This window comes from Engystomops pustulosus, chromosome 4 (assembly GCF_040894005.1).
Source record: "Engystomops pustulosus chromosome 4, aEngPut4.maternal, whole genome shotgun sequence".
Lineage (NCBI taxonomy): Eukaryota > Metazoa > Chordata > Amphibia > Anura > Leptodactylidae > Engystomops > Engystomops pustulosus.
In genome coordinates this window covers 116,537,137-116,556,359 of record NC_092414.1, presented here as the reverse complement: position 1 = coordinate 116,556,359, position 19,223 = coordinate 116,537,137, and the positions used below count along the sequence as shown (strand labels likewise).

General features: G+C 39.0%; 1 protein-coding gene across 3 annotated transcripts in view; it reads left to right on the top strand.

The window, feature by feature from the left end:
• BCAP29 (B cell receptor associated protein 29) overlaps nt 1–18,884 on the top strand; it is a 28,245-nt gene extending 9,361 nt beyond the window's left edge. For all 3 annotated transcript variants that reach the window (XM_072147160.1, XM_072147158.1, XM_072147159.1), the window contains exons 4-8: nt 985–1,135; nt 2,058–2,193; nt 3,947–4,058; nt 13,418–13,518; nt 16,746–18,884. In XM_072147160.1, coding sequence (XP_072003261.1) covers nt 985–1,135; nt 2,058–2,193; nt 3,947–4,058; nt 13,418–13,518; nt 16,746–16,784 — 539 coding nt within the window. In that variant the 3' untranslated portion in view covers nt 16,785–18,884. The remainder of the gene's footprint in view (nt 1–984; nt 1,136–2,057; nt 2,194–3,946; nt 4,059–13,417; nt 13,519–16,745) is intronic.
• The last annotated feature ends 339 nt before the right edge of the window (nt 18,885–19,223 follow it).

Genomic DNA, 19,223 nt, shown 5'->3' with positions numbered 1-19,223 from the left:
TTCTGCAGGGTCTGTTTCCGTTGAAGTGATGGTGCTCTACACAAAGCTCTTTGCACTGTGTTGTGCTGTGTCCAAACCGCTGATTGTTGTTGGGGCCCACCGCCATAATGATAAAATATTGATCCTGATTATCTTTTAGACTGGGGTCCCTCAGTGGGTGATGAATTTAGCAATGATTACTCATGATCAACTGCAATGAATTCATAAATATATTCAGGTTATAAGAATAAAATCAGCATGAATGAAATGTCTACAATGTGTTTTGATCCCCTTCATTTACTCATTGTAGGGTTGTTGTCAGTGTCTGTAATTAGTGAAGCTGACTAAACACCTAAGATAAATAACAATCCACCCAAAGCCTGAATTCCTCACATGCCACCTCTACAGGGTCCGTGTTCAGCACTGAGCAGCAAACCAAATCTATAGAATGAGACCCAAAATGCATAATGCTTAAATACTGTTTAAAATTTCACCTGCATAAGACTCAAGTACAATAAACCCACAAACAATTTGATCAGACGAGCTGGGAATACAGGGTGAAAGTCACATCAAACACCACAAATTTCTTAAAAAGTTCATAAAAATATCTGTGCTGCAACTCTTCTTATGACTTTCTTTACATCGTGCTGTTCTCCAGATGCATTAAACCCCATGTTCACGTCTCAAAAAAAGCTACATGGAATCAGAACAAATCCATAGTGCACACCACATGAGTAGCTTAATAATTTAAAGGTATTTATTATTCTCACAAAACCTCAATTAAAAAAGTGCTTATAATAAGATCTTTAAAATGCCAGAGAGCACGTTGACTGACCCCGGGGTACACCACTTCAGGCTTCTCCTGGAGTCCTTTTTCATCTTTACAAATAATTTACTTCCATTTCTTTTACATATATTTTACAATACTTCCATTTCTTTTACATGTTTATTTATTGCGTTAGATCCTCTGGATGATTTAGGAGTATTAATTTATTTTATTCTTAGATGCGGTGAGAGAAGTGAGAAAGTATTCTATGAGTCCAACACCTGATAAGTCCGCAAAGCTGTATGCTAACTCATATGATCATCTCCATATGAAGCTATTTAGAGCCCAACGAAATCTATATATCTCTGGATTCTCACTCTTTCTGTGGCTGTAAGTAAAATAAGAGCTGTTCTAGGGGGGAGCTAATGTATTTTTACTTTTATTTATAGGAAATCTATCATCAAAATCCATCAGGATAAATCAGGGGCACATGCTCATAGATGTAGGCACTGTTCCTATGGTAATCTTTTATTTTGTTATCCATGGCCTCCTTCCTTCTAAAATCAACTTTTAAAATTATGCTAATGTGTGTTACCAGAGCATCTTCGCGCTGTAGCTTCACAGGCTCTTACACCATTTCCTCTTACCCATGCTTCCTCAGCTCTCTTCACTACCACTGCTTGCTGTAAGCACACAGTAGAAGTGGAGAACTGCTCCTGTACAGTGTAACAGGCTGTGGAGCTGCAGCACTGAGGGGCTCTGGTAAGGCCCACCCCTAAAACCCCTGAGACGTTCTATTTTATACATCTATGAGTGTGCCCCTGGTTTATCATGATTATCAGTTAGCAGTGATGATATTATAACCGTTACTGTGAACTCTGACCTCTTTTTCTCAATTTAGACTGTCCTGTATAGTCCTCCTACAATTGTTTAATTCTGATTATAGGCTTGGTTGCCTCTAAAACCCTGCCTGATGTAATTATTCTATAGGTTTTTTTATTGCACATAACGACAGATTGTGCTTGAGCCCGAAAGATCTGCAATAAAATTTTGAAATGTTTTGTACATTTCTAAATAAATAAGTTTTGTGCACAGTGCCATTATATTACTTTGCGTATGATCAGGAGTGGGAGTTTAGCTGCCAGTCGTAGCCAGTCTAATCTCTGCCCTTTAAACCCTGACTGTTACACTGTTACAAAGGGTATCCGCCTTTGATTTGCCTCCTCTATGCAAGTCTCACATGGGATAACCTGTTTGCAGTCTGTCTTTGGTCAGATTGCATATTAAAACAGTGTTATTATTTATTCTACAGAATTTTGAGAAGAGTGACCAATCTGATAGTGCAGTTGGCAATAGAAATGGAATCCTGTGATGCTCTGAAGTCACAAGTGGAAAAAAACAATGAAGCTGCAAAAAAGTATATGGAGGACAATGAACATCTGAAGAAGGTGAAATTCTGTCCTTTTTTTTTTTTTATAAAAACGTAAAAAAATCGGGAATACAGTACGGGGTGGGATGGCCACGTAGTAGCCTTGGAAATCATGTGAATACATATTTATGCACTGTTGGGGCCCATGCAGAGGCCCTGGAAGAGTAATACACATCTTTCTGACAGCTGGGTGAATTTCTAAAGCCAAGCACCTAGACCAGTGATGGCGAACCTTTTAGACACGGAGTGCCCACACTGCAACCAAAACCCACTCATTAATCTCAAAGTGTCAACATTTAAGTACAATTTAAGCAGTAACTTCTTGCTCCCTTCTCTGTCATAGCTTTCAATCGTATCAGTATCCTAAGAACACCAATACAGTAGAAAGAAAGGGTGACAAATTCAGGTTCCCCTAAATAGGAAGAATTTTCGGGCCTTGAGCTAAAGCGACGATCTGCCCACACCTTCCCATTCCTCCTGTAGTCTCAGGCAGCACTGTCCATTTAAAATAGCACTGAGCGCAGAAAGTCCTGGGCTGTCTGGGAAACCATGAAGATCCTTTGTCTCCTCTTTGGTGATGGCCTGGGTGCCCTCAGACAGGGCTCAGAGTGCCACCTCTGGCACCCGTGCCATAGGTTCGCCACCACTGACCTAGACATTAGCTGTTTGGGTAACTTTCCATAATTGTCTATAGATGTCATTGCTGAATACTGAAAAAGTGGTCCTTGCATTTCAGTGGCTGGTTCCTATACATACAATATTTTTCCCATCATTGCTTACTTGAGATTTTACATACCATTCATCTTGCTCTTAATTTTCGACTAAAAACTGCCAGCTATTTGAGCCTCTTTGTCTTCACTGTATTGGTTGCCTTATCATTAATCTCCCATACAGATATTTAATGTGAATGTCTTGTGCAGATATCACCAGTCCATATTCCTGGATCACTTGATCATCTGGATCAAGTGACTTTTTCATCTCAGAACTTTATGTGCTAGAATTAAAGGACATCTACCACCAGGATTAAAGACTGTATGCAAATGAGCCCGAGGGGCTCCATTAACACATATAGAGCCTGGAGCCCCTTAGGCTCATTTGCATACAGTCCTTCATCCTAGTTGTAGATGCCCTTTCAGAGACCGTCTTAGGATTTGTCAATGTACTATGTTGATGGGCATTAATCAGAATACTTGCCACACAATACCCCAGGAAACTCCAAGTTAAATTTTTAACCCTCTGAGGCAGTTTACATCTCGTTTCTAAAGAAATAAGGCCATTATGTGCTGGTGTATCCTTTTTTTGTAGCTTATAATTGCTCAATAGATATATAAATGTCTTTTACCTGTGAATAGTGATGTTGTAGTAGTCTTCCTTTGGAGATATGATGAAAGGGCAGCACTGTGGCTGAGTGGGTAGCACTTCTGCCTTGCAGCACTGGGGTCCTGGGTTCTAATCCCACCCAGTTCAACATCTGCAAAGAGTTTGTATGTTCTCTCCGTGTTTGCGTGGGTTTCCTCCAGGTCCTCCGGTTTCCTCCCACACTCCAAAACATACTGGTAGGTTGTTTAGATTGTGAGCCCCCATTGGGGAAAGGGACCAATTTGGCATGCTCTGTGCAGTGCTGCGTAATCTGTGTGCGCTATATAAATAATTATTATTATTAAAACCCTGCTGAAGTATAGCTCTGTCTCAATACTTTAATGTCTACTGAATAGAGCAAATCTATATTTTGTGTTATGGTCAGGCATACAAACTCATCTCTTATTTTGAAGGTTTTGGATTCAAGTAAAGTCAGTGATAATGAACAGAAAATCAAAAACGAGAATGAAAAATTGAAGAGTGAAATTGAGAGAGGAAAAGAAGAACTACAACAAATGACAAACGGTAAGCATTGCTACGGCTTGACATTCCTAATGATATACTTAATTTTAGAGGATTTTTAAGGCTAAATGAAAGACTGCTCTGTGATTGGGAAGGTGTTGCCTATTCTGGCACTGTAATCTGCTTTCCCTCTGCTTCTGTGCCCTTTTTGCTAGAGCAGAATGCAGAAGATCGATAAGTATGCCTTTATTTTTTTTTTTTAATTCAAAAAACACACCATTGCCAATCAGGGGTCTCCGTACGCTCAGGGGACATTTGCTTTTACAACGTAATCACTGGGGGCACAATGGTGGCAGGAAACAAAGCATGAGCCAAAGCTGGCTGGGTTTACCAGGGGGCATTTAGTCCACTATATTTGTCTAGTCACGTAGCTGTGCCAGTCTCCAAAGCTCAAAAGAGTTAGAGGTATTCTTGTCTGGGTATTCACATCCAGATTCATTAATCTGCCATATATAAACATTTCTTCAATTAGATGTCATTAAATAAAATGTACCTGTGTGAAGATAATTCCTCATAAATGTAGTCATATGGTCTCTTAGAAACAAGACTATGTCCTTGGATACGGCCACCTCTGCTGGAGAGATTGCACAAAGACACAAAACGTTTTTTTTTTTAATTTAAATGTCCGGGAGTTACTGCCTCTCCCACAGCCGTCCTGTGGTAATGATTGCTGAATCCAGGTGGTCAAGATGGGGTAAATAGCGCATATCTGGCCATTGCTCCTTAAGTGTGAGGTGGTCGTATCCGAGGAAGCAATCTTGTTTTTAAGGGACAACATGGCAACATTTATGAGAAATTATCTTCACACAGGAACATTTTTTTTATAAATAACGGACAACACACCCCTAGGTTCTTAAGACCGCCAAACCCCAATGATTGGGAATGAGGAGAAAGCCGTCTCTACAGGAGGGAACTGAGCTGGTCCACAATTAGTGTTACAGTGGGAGCATGGCTGTCACTCTGATTACAATTGGGTATATGTAATACACCCATAGAAATTGTATATGTACCTCATTTGTGTTAAGGGGTTAAAAGAAAAAACACAGATTACTCAACTGAGACTTCATATTGTTACTTTATACAGTTTTAGCGTTATGTTAGAGGATCAAGGATCAACAATGTGGGATGAAAGCAGTTTGAACCTGATGTTACGTAGCTTGTTACTGGGCGTGCACCTCTTGGATTATATAATGAAATGGATTCTGTATTTTACCAAGTTGCATACATGTGTGAGCTGTAATCCATTCTGAGACGTGAGAGATTAATAAGGTGGGAATTCTACCGCTGTAACAGTATTTTTGTCTATTACTAAATAAATACGGCAGTCAACATTACTGGTGTATGGGTTATAAATGAAAGAAAACATATCTTTAGAATTAATAATAAGTTGTTCCTTGAGACAGTTCTATGTTTTAAGCTTAGCTGGCCATCCGATAAATGGCTTAGTCATAAATCTGGTTTTACATGGCATTTCAGTAGTAGTGCTTTTATGTTTAAGACACTTTATAGAGGTGGTGGGAATAGACCAGTGCGTCTTTTTAGCAGTAAAAAGTTGCAAAAACTTTTACTTTTAATGCCTCCGGGTCTTCCGATTTCCTCCCACACTCCAAAACAAACTGGTAGGTTGGAGGCATCAATTAGGCAAGTTCTGTGCAGTGCTGCATAATCTTTACAGATCCCTCTGCAGCTCCATTCACAAAGCTGCCTCATGTCATGATTCACTTTCTGGTCCATGGGCAATGTCGCCACTGCAGCTAATCACGACAGGATTGGTGACCAGCCACAGTGAATGTCTGCAGATACAATCCCTTCTTGGAAAGTCCTAGATCAGTGATGGCAAACCTTTTAGGCACTGAGTGCCCAAACTACAACCAAAACCCACCTATTTTTCGCAAAGTGCCAATGGGACAATTGAAGCAGTAACTTATTACTCCCTGCTCTGTCACAGGTTTAAATTGCAAAGGCACCTGAGGACACCAATACAGTAGAAAGAAGGAGAAGTAGTTTTGGATTATCATTGTAGTTTACTTCCAGGGTTCTGGGCTGCTTGGGACTGCAAGAGGCCTTGAGTCCTGTCTATCAGACTCTACCCTGGGGTGATTGTGCGGGTGCCCATAGAGAGGGCTCTGAGTGCCACCTCTGGCACCAGTGCCATAGGTTTGCCACCACTGTCCTAGATGGACAAGGAAGTGCAAAGCAGCAGGGGACCAGACAACTATGGTGAGTTTATGTACTGGTCCTGGTCCTGAAAAGCACAGCTCCTTGCAGTCAAAATGCCCAACCTTTTTCCCCAATCAATGAGACCCTTAAAGGACACCTGTCATCAGGTCTGTGCCACTAGTCCTGTCACCTCTACCTGTTGGAGCAGCTCACAAGGATCCCATCCCAGCCTTTATCTAGTTATTTCATACATTATTCATTGTAAAATCATCTATTCTTTATCATGTAAATGAGGCTGGTCACATGGTCAGAGGCAGTGATGTCACTCCTGTTACCCCTCCCCTCTCCTCCCCCTGCTCATGTCTGTGTGTAATGTATAGTAAAACATGGCTAGTGTGTGTGCTGCATCTGCTGACATGCTGCATCCTCCTAATATACAGGTGAGAGACACAGACATCAGCTACACATGAATCTGACATGTTCTGCTGTAACATGGCTGCCTGGAGCTGCTGTATCTCTCCTATACACACAGGCTGCAGGGGGCGTGGCCACCAGCACCAGGAAGCACATCATTATACAGCCTCACATCATTATACAGGCTGTCAGTCAAGCACTGGGGGTGTGGCTGTGCCTCCCACTCATGAATAGAGTGGACAGCTTGAATATGCTAATGCTTCATTGGACATTTCACAGGTCATTTGCATACAGCTTTAGGACCCCATTGCTTAGGTTTACAGGCATGTAGAGGGACAATGAAGGGATAGAGGCAATGCTCTCTAATGGCAGTTTATGAAAATATATTTAGTTTAGGGGGGTTATTTTGCATGACGGGTTCTCTTTAAGACGGCCAGAGATGATGCTGAATTCACTAATAAAATGGGTAAAATGAGAGGTAGAAACTGTTGTAGAAGTTGTGGTTGGGCAAAATGGCCATTATCAGTGACTGGCAAATGCAGCATTAGACTGGCTGTGAGTCTCCGCCAGGTTCCTACTACAATCCTAAGGGCTGAGCTTTGCGTTCAGTATGGGGTAACTGTACTGCAGTTGCACAGTACTACAACTGCAAACCACATATGATTAGACATGAGTGGACCAGAAACGTAGGTTCTCCTAAACATCACACCAGTTTTTCCTCTTGACTAGTGTAGTGCCTATTAAGCAACATGTCTGGGTTAGGCATAGGAGGCGCCTGTGTGAACAATGCTTTTATTCAGATTAGAGAATATAGAGAAATGCCAATCCTTTTACTTTTTTTACTTACAGTGAAGTGACACACTATGGATAGTTAGCTATTATTATTTATTTATACAGAACCATTAATTCCATGGTGCTGTACAATCAGTAAGGGGGTCACATACATTAAGACAAAAACAGGTGCAAGTACAAAATACAAAAATACAGTGATCAAGAGACAAGTAGGAGGAGGACCCTGCCTGTGAGGGCTCAAAATCTATATGGAGGGGGGCGATAGAGACATGAGGTGAGGGAGCAGTGCAGTTATTGTGCATTACAGGTGGTCCCCTACTTAAGAACACTCGACTTGCATACGACCCCTAGTTCCACCAAACCTCTGGATATTGGTAATTTATTGTACTTTAGTCCTAGGCTACAATAAACGGCTATAACAGTTATCAAATGTGTCTGTAATGAATCTTTAGTGTTAATCTATATTCTTATGACAATCCAACATATTTTAAAATCCAATTGTCACAGAGACCAAAAAAGTTCTGTCTGGGATTACAATGATAAAATATACAGTTCCGACTTACATACAAATTCAACTTAAGAACAAACCTACATACCCTATCTTGTATGTAACCCGGGGACTGCCTGTATAGGCAATCCTGAACAGGTGGGTTTTCAGGTTACCCTTGAAGGTTGGACAGTCTGACACATTTTGGTAGAGAGTTCCAGAGTATGGGGGAAGCACGGGAGAAGTTCTGGAGACTGTTGTGAGAAGAGCAATAGTAGTAGAGTGAAGCTGAAGGTCCTGTGAGGAGCGGAGATTACGTGTGGGGCGGTATTGCCTGAGTTCAGAGATATATGGAGGGGACATGTTGGGGATGGCTTTGTAGGTCATGGTTAGTATTTTAAATTGAATTTGCTGTGCAATGGGTAACCAGTGGAGAGACTTGCAGAGAGGAGATGCAGAGGAGACTAGGGAGATTTGTGGATGACATTACTGGGGGATTTTTGGGGGACAGTACTGAGGGCTGTGGGACACGTTTTTTGGGCCGTGTTCATATGAGGCACTAGGACGGGCCTCGGTTTGATCTCGCATGAGTTTCCAGTGAAACGCATGCATTTAATAATGAGCACCTGGTGTCTTGTATTTGTTTAAATGCAAACTTGTGAGCGCAGCCTTACAGTATTTTGGCGATTTAGTATTAGAGGTAGCAGCAGGATAACATTGACACCTCCTGAACGGTGTTCCTAGAAATAAGTAATTCTCCTGAATATGTTGTCCAAAGTGTTGAGGTAAAATATATTTGGCAACAGTATATTCATTCATGGGGATGTTCACATTGTACTGTACTCCGAAATTCAGTGATGGCATCCTAGCGTACTATAAACAATTACTTGGCAACTGTAATAATTACATTTTTTTCTCTTTCTGCCAGTTATATTCTCATATTGCAGGGGCTCAGGCCCATTTATACTGGTTACAAGTGTAATCCCTAATCTCCTACCATTGCCCCTTGTCAACAAGCAAACCTCTGTGTCAGATCATGAAGACATTCATGGTGGCCATAAAGCTATGGGCAGTTCCTGGAAACATTAGGAAATAACCAGAATGATCATGCTGTAAGATAAGGGAGAGCTTGTTTACTTGCTATGTACTCACTTGGCATTTGTTATATGCAGAAAATCAGCCTTTATAAACAGCATTTGCAGTTTTTACAATTAATGCAGTTACTACATCTTCTTTTTAAAACTTTAAGAAAATATATCTTGTGTTTAAAGGACATCTACCATCAGATTTACTGATTTACTTATGTACATGTCCTTTTGTCTAGTGGATGACATTGTTTATGTATGTCTGTGAAAGCACAGATCATTATAAAAATATTCAAATGAGCTGGAGGACCCTCTGTGTTCATTGCAGCTGCAATGAATACAGAGGTGGCGTGCATTCATTATAAGGTGGCAGCAAAGACAAGAGGTGTTCTTATGCTATTAGAACACTACAACCATCTATAAACTGTGCTGTGTGGTAAACCTACTCTCCACCATACTCAACAAAATTTCTCCCCTGAATTCCACTATATTTGGGAACATGTTTCCCAAACAATGAGACAATCACTCGTCTTCAAAAATAAACCTTAAAAAATAGCCTGTTTTAGAATATTTAATAACCTTGCTGGTCACTGCATTATCCCTAAAATAAATGGCAAACCTAAAATATAAATAATATAGTATTGACTCTCTTTAGGAACAAAGCCAATTCTTACTTGTTTTCAAACTGTTACCTCTTTAATAAACCGCTTAAGTGTTGTTATGCACAGGTCCTGCCAAATTGGCAAGTTTACATCCCATACTTCTGCTGGTTCTGGGCTATTAACTGGCTGTCATTTAGCTGAATAATGCAAAGCTAAATCAGAGACCAGTATGTGTGTTGTAGAAGCACACACACTCCTATTTTATTGCTGTTTGCTAGAATACTATTTTGTTTAGTTTCTGGCGATTGTCTATACACTGTTAATCCAATTTATTAACTTAGACACTTCAACTTGCCAGTGCAAATACCCACAGCTACTCATTGTTCTGACTCTTCAAGTGAATTCACTCTTTTCATAGTCACTGAGGCCAAGACCAAAAGATTATATTGTAACAAATTTCTGGCCATCTTTATAAAATAAAGAGCTCGTCCAAGTCGACATTTGCCACTTGCCACAGTGAACGTTTGTGGAAGAGAAGAGTGAAATTCACTTTGTGATCACTGATATAATGTATCTAGTATAGTTTTTAGTTCACTTCATTGGTATAGCAGATGTGTGTTTTATGGTGTTAAAGGAGCCTTAATGGCCTCATAGGAGGATCACATAATGCAGTAGATTGCACCTTGTAACAGTTAGGTTCTGTATTGTAATGCAATGTTGATCTAACCCCTTTATGTCACAGTCCATTTTTATTTTGTACTTCTCACCTTCACAAAGCCATAACCTTTAGAATTTTCATTCCCTGATCCATAAGAGACCTAGTTTTTGCAGAGCAATTTGTACTTTTACTACCTGTAAGGCAAATTACACTTAACATACTCCCCTACACTACTCTCCATCTTGATCCTGGCACTTGTCTTCTCAAGTTTGTATTTTTATACATTTCACATATTTTAAGTCCCATGACTGAACTGTAAGGCACCAACTGTAAGACACTGCAATACTAAGGTATTGCAGTGTATAATGTCCATCACGCTTGGTGCCATTACAAGGTGCCTGCAACTGGACTTTAACGCTTTAGCAGGGTGTTGTTAACAATGACCTCAGAAGCCCACCTGTCAGAATTGACACATGCTTTTCTCAAAATTCTGTGCAAGCACCATCTAACAGTATATCATGGTTTGGTAACATACTGACATGGTGCACCTAGATATCAAATGACATATGATCATTGAATTGCTTATACCATAGACTGCAGTACCATCATGTTGCAGTTTAAGGTAAAAATCTCTATGGTACTGCAACTGTCGAGACAAGGAGATTATGGTGCAGTTTACCCAATGTTGGTATTTTTACTTTCTCAATCCAATTAAAATAAGAAGCAACAGATCCTAATTCAACTTTTCCTGCTGATTGTCTACAGCTTCTAAGCAAACCTGTGCAACGACAACAAAGGAAACATCCTGCAGTGATGTGCTCTTTCATCTGTCCTTTACTTTACTAAAGCAAGGGATCGATGAAAGGAAAGATGACTGCAGGAATAATCTTGATTAACCTTGGCCAACTCCCCCATACACAAGCATATAGAGAAATATAGGATTGGTCACTTAAAATCCAGTTGACCTATCCCTGTGTCTCCCGACATCTGGTGTCAAGGAAGATCCTTCATACGCACAAGATGAAGGCTCTTCAATGCCGTTAATATGTAATATTTGGCTAGCTTTAAACTGTTTGGTGTTTTGTCTTTTATAAAATGGTTGCTGGCGCAGGAAGAGAGAGATCATCCTATGGACAACCTCTCTAGTTCTGATAATCAGGATGACACTGAGAATGTCAGCCCAATCTGCAGCAGGAGACCAGCTGTTGTACACAGTCAGGTCCCTGCTACTTCTCCTCAGTAAGATGATCTCTTCACAACGGGCAGTTTAACTCCTTAGCTGTCGTGATCAAGCTTGAACAGGGTTCCCTCTATCACTCACCCAGCCCCTTTGATGTATTGTATAAGGGATCAAGGTATCCCTATTGTTAGTCACCTAGTGGGACAGTAAAAAAAAAAAATAATTAACACTCCAAAAATCCCCATTTTCCCAATAAGAACCTTTTATAAAGGGTAAAAAAATAGAATACATTCAAAAGGTATTGCTGTGTCAATTGTGACCAAAGCTAAACAGATATTATCTTGTTTGCCCCTACTGTGAAGGGCATTAAAAACAAAACCATTTCAAAATTGCAGTTTTAATGCTTCCTACCTACCAGAAAAGGTGTAATAAAAAGTGATCAAAAAGTTGATGTACTCCAAAATGTATATACCAATCTATTATAACTAATGAGGAATAAAAAAAAGCTTTACACACATCCTTAAAATTAACCCATTGGAAAACAACTGTTGCCACCTAAAACAAGCTCTGATATGCATATTTCAGATAAAAAATAAAAAGTAATGTCTGTAGCAAGTTGAGCAAGAAAAAACATACTCTATCATTCTGAAGGCCATTTTAGCCTGTGTTCTTGAGGTGTTATGGTAAGTCGTATAGCACAGTTGCTTTTTTGTTATATTTGGGACTTTTAGACAATAAAAATATTTGCTTATTAAATTGGACCTCACAATCGGAGAGTAATGTGACAACTTGGAGTAAAGGACAGCTTACTTTTTCCCTGCATATAAGATATCTCGCATCACAAATACATTCTTTGTGTAATCCTGATACCCAAAACACAGTAACAATGTGCAATGTTGATGTTTTGTGAAAAGCAAGATGGCATGTCTTCATTATGAGAGATAATGGTGTTTATAGTCACAACAATGGCAGCATGCTTTGTCTAGGAAATCACCATAGAAAGTTACTTTTGGCTCATGTTGCATGCATTTGTACCAAAAGTTGTCTTTTTAGAGTGAGTACTGTAGAATGAAGAATTTAGAGGTAGGAAAAATTAGCTGTTAAAAATTAGGCCATGTGCAGATATTATGGATGGAAAGAGGTTCTTTATTGTGGTGTTTGACTATCAACAAGTGGGTTAAAACACTAAAAAATGTTTAATCAAAATACCAAATAAATGACTGTTTAAAATCCCATTATAAGTATATCCAGCAAGTTATAGAGCTGAATGTGATGAGTAGATTTAGAAAAACATTTGTATACCTTTTTTATTTTATATTTTACACTTTTTCCTTCCAAGCTGAGTAGTCATGGTGGCAGTTCTATCAGTAATTGGCAGCTTAGCTTTGTCAGCCAAGACAAAGTGTCTATATGCTATTCAGCTTGTAATGGATTTAATGGAACAATAAAAAAAACAATAAGTGCTGGATTCCACTTTTTATTGGGAGCTAGCTTTGAATGTATGCTGTTACAATCATCCTGATTTTACAACATAGAACAATTAGAAATTTAAGTTTAATAAATGCACGTTTTTCTGAATGCTTTCTTTAAAGGACATCTACCAGGTTTACTGATGGTAGACTAATCATACTTACAAGCAAGCTTGTGCAGAATCTTTTTTATTTTTTTTATAAATAACTTCTTGTATTATAACCCTGCCGCAATTTTGGCAATATAGAGTTACACAAAATATGTTAATCAGTTTATTTACTTCCCACCTCCTGGTCCCTGTAGTTACAGTCTCTCCGCAAGCTGAAGTGGTGCAAAAGGAAGAGTAATGGGGGAGTGAATACATTTTAAGGTGAGGCGCTCTGGTAAGCAGGGTGCCCCAGACTGATTAGCACAATTTGTAAGGGAAAGAAATTTGGGCCATAGATATACATATGTTTGTATTTAGTGTTTGCTCTATACCACTACAACACTACCTCAAACTTTTATTTTTCAGCACTCTCCAAATCCCAAGCAGAAGTCCTTGCCCTGAAGAAGCAGAGTGAGGGCCTGACAAGAGAATATGATCGTCTTATAAAGGAACATGAGTTACTACAGGTCTGTATCACCCAATGTAGTCCCCTGGCTTTGGGATGAACGGTCTTGCCACAATTTAATCATGTGGTGAGGTGAAGCTTATTTCAGCAGAATGTTTTCAAATTATTTAAACTTTTTATATCTTTTCCACGGGGAATATGGGTCTGATCACTGGGGGTCCATTCAATTTGAACCACCATTCCATTCAGCTCTTTGGAACACTAAGAACACTAGCAAGGCCCCTATTCTGGGAGTTCCAGCAGTTGACACCCACAGTGATCAGACACTCAGAGATAATGGAAAAAATCTCTTTAATGGAGTAGAAAAGAGGTATATAAATATAGATCCTTTAATCCCACCATAAATTATAAATGTAGAAATAAATTTATTTACCATTTTATAATGTACATTATGTCAAAAGTATATAAGTAAAATGTTACTTGTAAACTTGTTTCGAACTGGAAAAAGTGCAGGTCTGAAGTAGTTTGTATACAGAACGTACACATTGTTGTCAGTGAGTGTCTAGTACAGACATACTGTTGTGATGTCTGTATAAGTTACATTGTGACATACCTGCTTTTGTATATATAATATAAATGGTGACACCAACTAGCACTATCAAATGTGTAACATCAAGATAGCTCCCTGTATGTTGTGTATACAGACCACTACATAAAGACTATATACTGTAAGGCAGCACATAAGATGGCACTGTTGTTGCTACACTACACTATTCTACCATGGATGACACATTTCAGGCGAAATAAGAACTTGAGTTTATGTAATAAAGCTTTGAAATATTGTTGAGTTTTGGTACTGTTAGGTCTTCAACTTTACTAACAATTACACATTGGACAAAATAGTACAGTCATTTACACTTGGAATATTTTCATCAGAGACTTCTTAGAAAATGCAGACTGTATACATGTTCCCTGTCCAATTAACTAAGGATACAGGACAAAATAGATTGTAATTAGCTGGCCATTGCCGCATTAGGACATTCTATTCTGTGCTTTGGGAGACTGTTACATCCAACTTGGACCCTGCTGCATTTGCCCGGTAAGGAGATCTCTCTTTGCTGGGCAGTTTAACCATTTAACTTCTGCCATCAAGCACGATAGCGGCAGCTAAGGAAAGAATTAGAGGGGACAGTGTTCCCTCTCACTCCCTGGCCCCCTGCAACACGATCGTGGCGTTGTCATGGTAGCCAGAGGTCTTAAGAAGACCTCTGTGTCTGCCATGTACGGTGGCCTAATAAGCAAAACTGACAAATGCAATATATTGTGGCACAGAAGTACTGCAATGTATTGTATGAGGGATCACGGTATCCCCTGTGTAAGTCCCCTAGTGGGACAGTAAGAAAACGTTAAATAAATGTTTTTAAAAATATGTAAAAACGCCACAATTTTACGTTATAAAATTATAAAACCCATCCCAAGAAAAGTGATACCGTCGCACCTGTAGCAACCTTGACCAAGCTGATGTAACAATAACCATATTTTGAAGGGTACTTAAAAAACGATTTATAAATTGCAATTTTTGTCCTTCCTACCTCCCAAAAAAAAAAAAAGTGGAAGAAAGTGAGATGTACCCTATAATGGTACCAATATACCCAGTAGCTTTTCCTGCAATAAACAAGCCCTAATAATTCCCTTTTGATTGAGGAATAAAAAAAGTTATAGCTCTCAGAAAATGGTGAAACATAAGCAATTGCAGTTTATTTATAAAGGAGGGTTTTTTTTTGTTTTTTGTTTTTTGCTAAAGTAGTAAAACATAAGAGAACCTGTGCATGCTTGGCAAAACAGCTTTTTTATTCAGTTTTATTCTGTTCCGTTGCAGGAAAACAATGATAAATTTGAATCCTCATGCTATATTTACCATAAAAATTAACCCTTTGGAAAATACAAATCGTACCGCGAAAGTCCTCATATGCCCATGCCAGATAGAAAATAAAAAAGTTATGTCTTTTGGAATTTGCACAGGGAGAAACTTAAAAAAGTTCTGTGTCCTGAAGACCATTTTAGACTGTGTCCTTAAAGGAAACCTACCACTTGTAGTGGCAGGTTTCCGATGGCAATATCGGGCACCAGCTCAGGGTGAGCTGGTGCCGGAGCTTATTTTAGTTAGTGTTTTAAACCTCGGTATCACGGTTTAAAACACTTTTTAAACGTTGTAGCCGGCGCAGGCAGGTACGCGCTCGGCGCTTACCGTGCACGCGGCTACATAGGAAGTGAATGAGAGCTGCGCGCATGGTAAGCGCCGAGCGCGTACCTGCCTGCGCCGGCTACAACATTTAAAAAGTGTTTAAACCGCGATACCGCGGTTTAAAACACTAACTAAAATAAGCTCCGGCACCAGCTCACCCTGAGCTGGTGCCCGATATTGCCATCGGAAACCTGCCACTACAAGTGGTAGGTTTCCTTTAAGGCATTAACTATCCTTCCAAAGAAGCAAAACATTTACAGTAATCTTCAAAGTGTCATTACAAGGTTTTTTTTGTTTTTTAAATATCTGAATCAAATGGTTCCAAAGGTGACTATAATTATAAAATGTTTACTTGTAAGGTACACAAGGGCAGTTAGACTGGAAGTTTTACACTTCCTCAGATTTACCACTGTGCCTGATGCTGGATGAGGAAATTTGGTGTAAGTAAAGACTGTCTAGTCCAGTGATGGTGAACCTTTTAGCAGCCGAGTGCCCAAACTGCAACCCAAAACCCCCCTTATTTATCGTGAGGTGCCAACCAAAATGAAGCATTAACTTATTGCTCCATGTTCTTCAACAATCATATTGGCCTCCTGAGGACAGCAACACAGAAGAAAGATGGAAAATTTTCATCATTTTAGCTTCTTTCTAGTGTCCCTCAGTACACAGAGAAAATCGTGGGGCCAGCAAGAGGTCCTCCAAATATAATTCGGCCCCGTCTACTCATTCTCCCTCTTCCTACAGTCCCAAGTAGCGAAGTTAGTATCAAAATATGACTAAAAGCTGCATCTTTTAAGTTGCTTGGAACTGCACAAAGATTCTTTGAGTCCTGTCTGGTGTGCTGGGGCGATGGCCCGGGTGCCCACAGAAAGAGCCTGGAGTGCCGCCTCTGGCACCAGTGCCATAGGTTCGCCACCACTGGTCTAGTCTGTCTATCTTACGATTTTGATAAATCAATGTCTCATATATATCTATATCACTGTGAACTATAGTTATTGTTATGTTGTTTATTTTTTTTTCTGCTTTTTTTTTTTTCTGTTTAGAATACCGTAGAGGATCAAGACAATAAGAAAGAGCAGTGACCAAGAGAATAATTGCTTGAGTTGCCTTAAGAATGTGAAGAAACATCTGCTACTTTAAATTACATTTTTAATTTTCTGGGGGGAAAAGTGCAATTCTTTTCCAGCAGTTTGTGTGCACTGACCACATCAACATGTAGTTATTTTAGTCTCTTCAAAAAGCTGGAGCATACAGTCCATATGTGCTTACTTGGTTATAAAAGCCATCCACTATGATCTGTGTTTTCTTCCAATAGAAAATTAGAAGATGGTGGAAATTTTGAACCTAGCTTTTGCTTGACAGGTTGAGAAATGGTTGTCCACCTGCTGCACTGGCTCATGCTGATTCTGATGTAAAGAAACTACACATTTTTTGGCAAATAATGAAATGCCTGTATGCATATGTGGGTTATTATTTTTAGTTTTGAAAAAGACTTGCATGTTGGATTGATAGTGTGTTTTATGCCAAAGATTTAGAAGTGATATTGCATAAACCCCAATAATTGTATGCATTTAAAAGCTGGTTAAAACAAAGGTTTACAAATTAAATAAATCCAGTACAGAGCATTGTTTTCTACAGATCGCCATATACATTTCATAGGTTTGTCTGTATTCTGGTAGGAATTACTCAAATATAAGCAGATACTAGATTCTCACTTCTGTGATTGGGTACAATCTGTCAATGTGTCCGGATAGTCTCTAGATTTTGATATTTGATAGCTAAACATATCTGAACAAGGCCCCATGTTGAGCGCAATGAGGAAATCTGAATAAGCTGAGTTGGCTATTTCTGTTTAACCATATTGCACTCTAAGGTTACTTCTAAAACTACTTCCTATAAGTTTCAATTGTCATATTGTACTTAAAAATGCACTCATGACATGAACCACAGAGATTGTGAGATTTAGTATGTACTGTAATGTAGTGGTATCAGAATATAGAAGATACTTTCATACTTTGTAAGAGAAAATTCATTTGAAGTATAGTTGCATGAGAGATAGAGGAGAAGACCTTAGTACCCAGTGCAGTCTCTTCCCTTGCTTCCAAACACACTGCCATATATTGTATAGCAGATGTGCTTGATATTGCAACTCAGCCCTACTGAGATGGAGCTGCAGGCCGTGTGACAAATTATCTGCTCACTGGCCTGTGATGCAGAAGAAAAGTGATCAGTTTTTTAAAACCGGAAAACCCCTCTGAGAATATTGGAAACTTTCCCTGAATAAGCAAAAGTAGTAGATATAAAATATTACACCGACAACAAAGAAGCAGCCCTTAATACAACATTTTCTCGGGTACGCAGCCAGAACTGAGACAAAAATAATACAAAGGAAAATGGCAGCACTCCAATTAAAGTGAGAAAAACTTAAGGTACTTTATTTACCATGTGTCTACAACAGCAACATTTCAGTCTCTAGTAGCTGGAGCCTTCCTCAGCTTGATTTAATTGGAGTGCTGCCATTTTCCTATGTATATTTGTTCACACACTTTACACCATGTATTTTGGCATTTAAAATGTGTATTACATGTCATAAATAATCATCAAAAACACTTGCCAACAGCCCTTGAGTCATTTCAGTGGGAGCCGGGTACCATTGTTCATACACTGATGATTTTTACACCCCTGATTTTAAAAAGGCTGTACATAAAAACACATCTCTTTGAAAGCTACATACTAAATGTACACATTTATGATATATAATGGGAAAAATGACACTGGGGGCAGCAAGATTTTTCTCATCGTAAAAAGTAAAGCTGAAGTGAGATGTACAATGAAGCAGATGTGAGATTAGCCTCGGAAGTGGATTTTTAATGTGGCTAAAAATGCTTCTTAAAAAACATGCTGCACCTGGATTTAAGGATAGATAAAGCTGTCTAGTACTGTTAGTGCCATTTATTTTTAGCAGTACAAGATATTTTTTAGTTTGTGAATGACATTTATTTAAGGGACACACATTGATTCACTATTTACATACTTGAGTTTTTAATATTGTTCATTAGTTGTGATGAAATATTGTAAACAAGTCACATTATTGTGTCACTTACTTTGTATTTTGCCTCTTAAAAGAATGTATTTTCATATTAACATTCTAATAAAGCTTATTTTGCTACTGTGTGATATAATAGCGGTCTTCCTGACATTTCATTAATGTGTTTGTTGCCCGAACGTGTGCTACACCCGGGTGCCAACTTGGGCGTGAAACCAGGTAAATGTAACCTTAGATGAACAATAAAACAGATATCGCCCTGACATTATTTGTTTTATTAGATGGAAACCAAAATGGGAGAACTGTGTGTAAAATTAGTTGGACCCAATGAATCAAAAACTTGTGGAAACACTTTTAGTAACAATATTGTAAAATAGTTGTTTTCTATGTGAATTTATCAGTCTTTCACATTGATCTAGAGGAATTTGTGTATACAAAGCTGTATTATGGTCCTACCACAGCATGCAATAGGCTT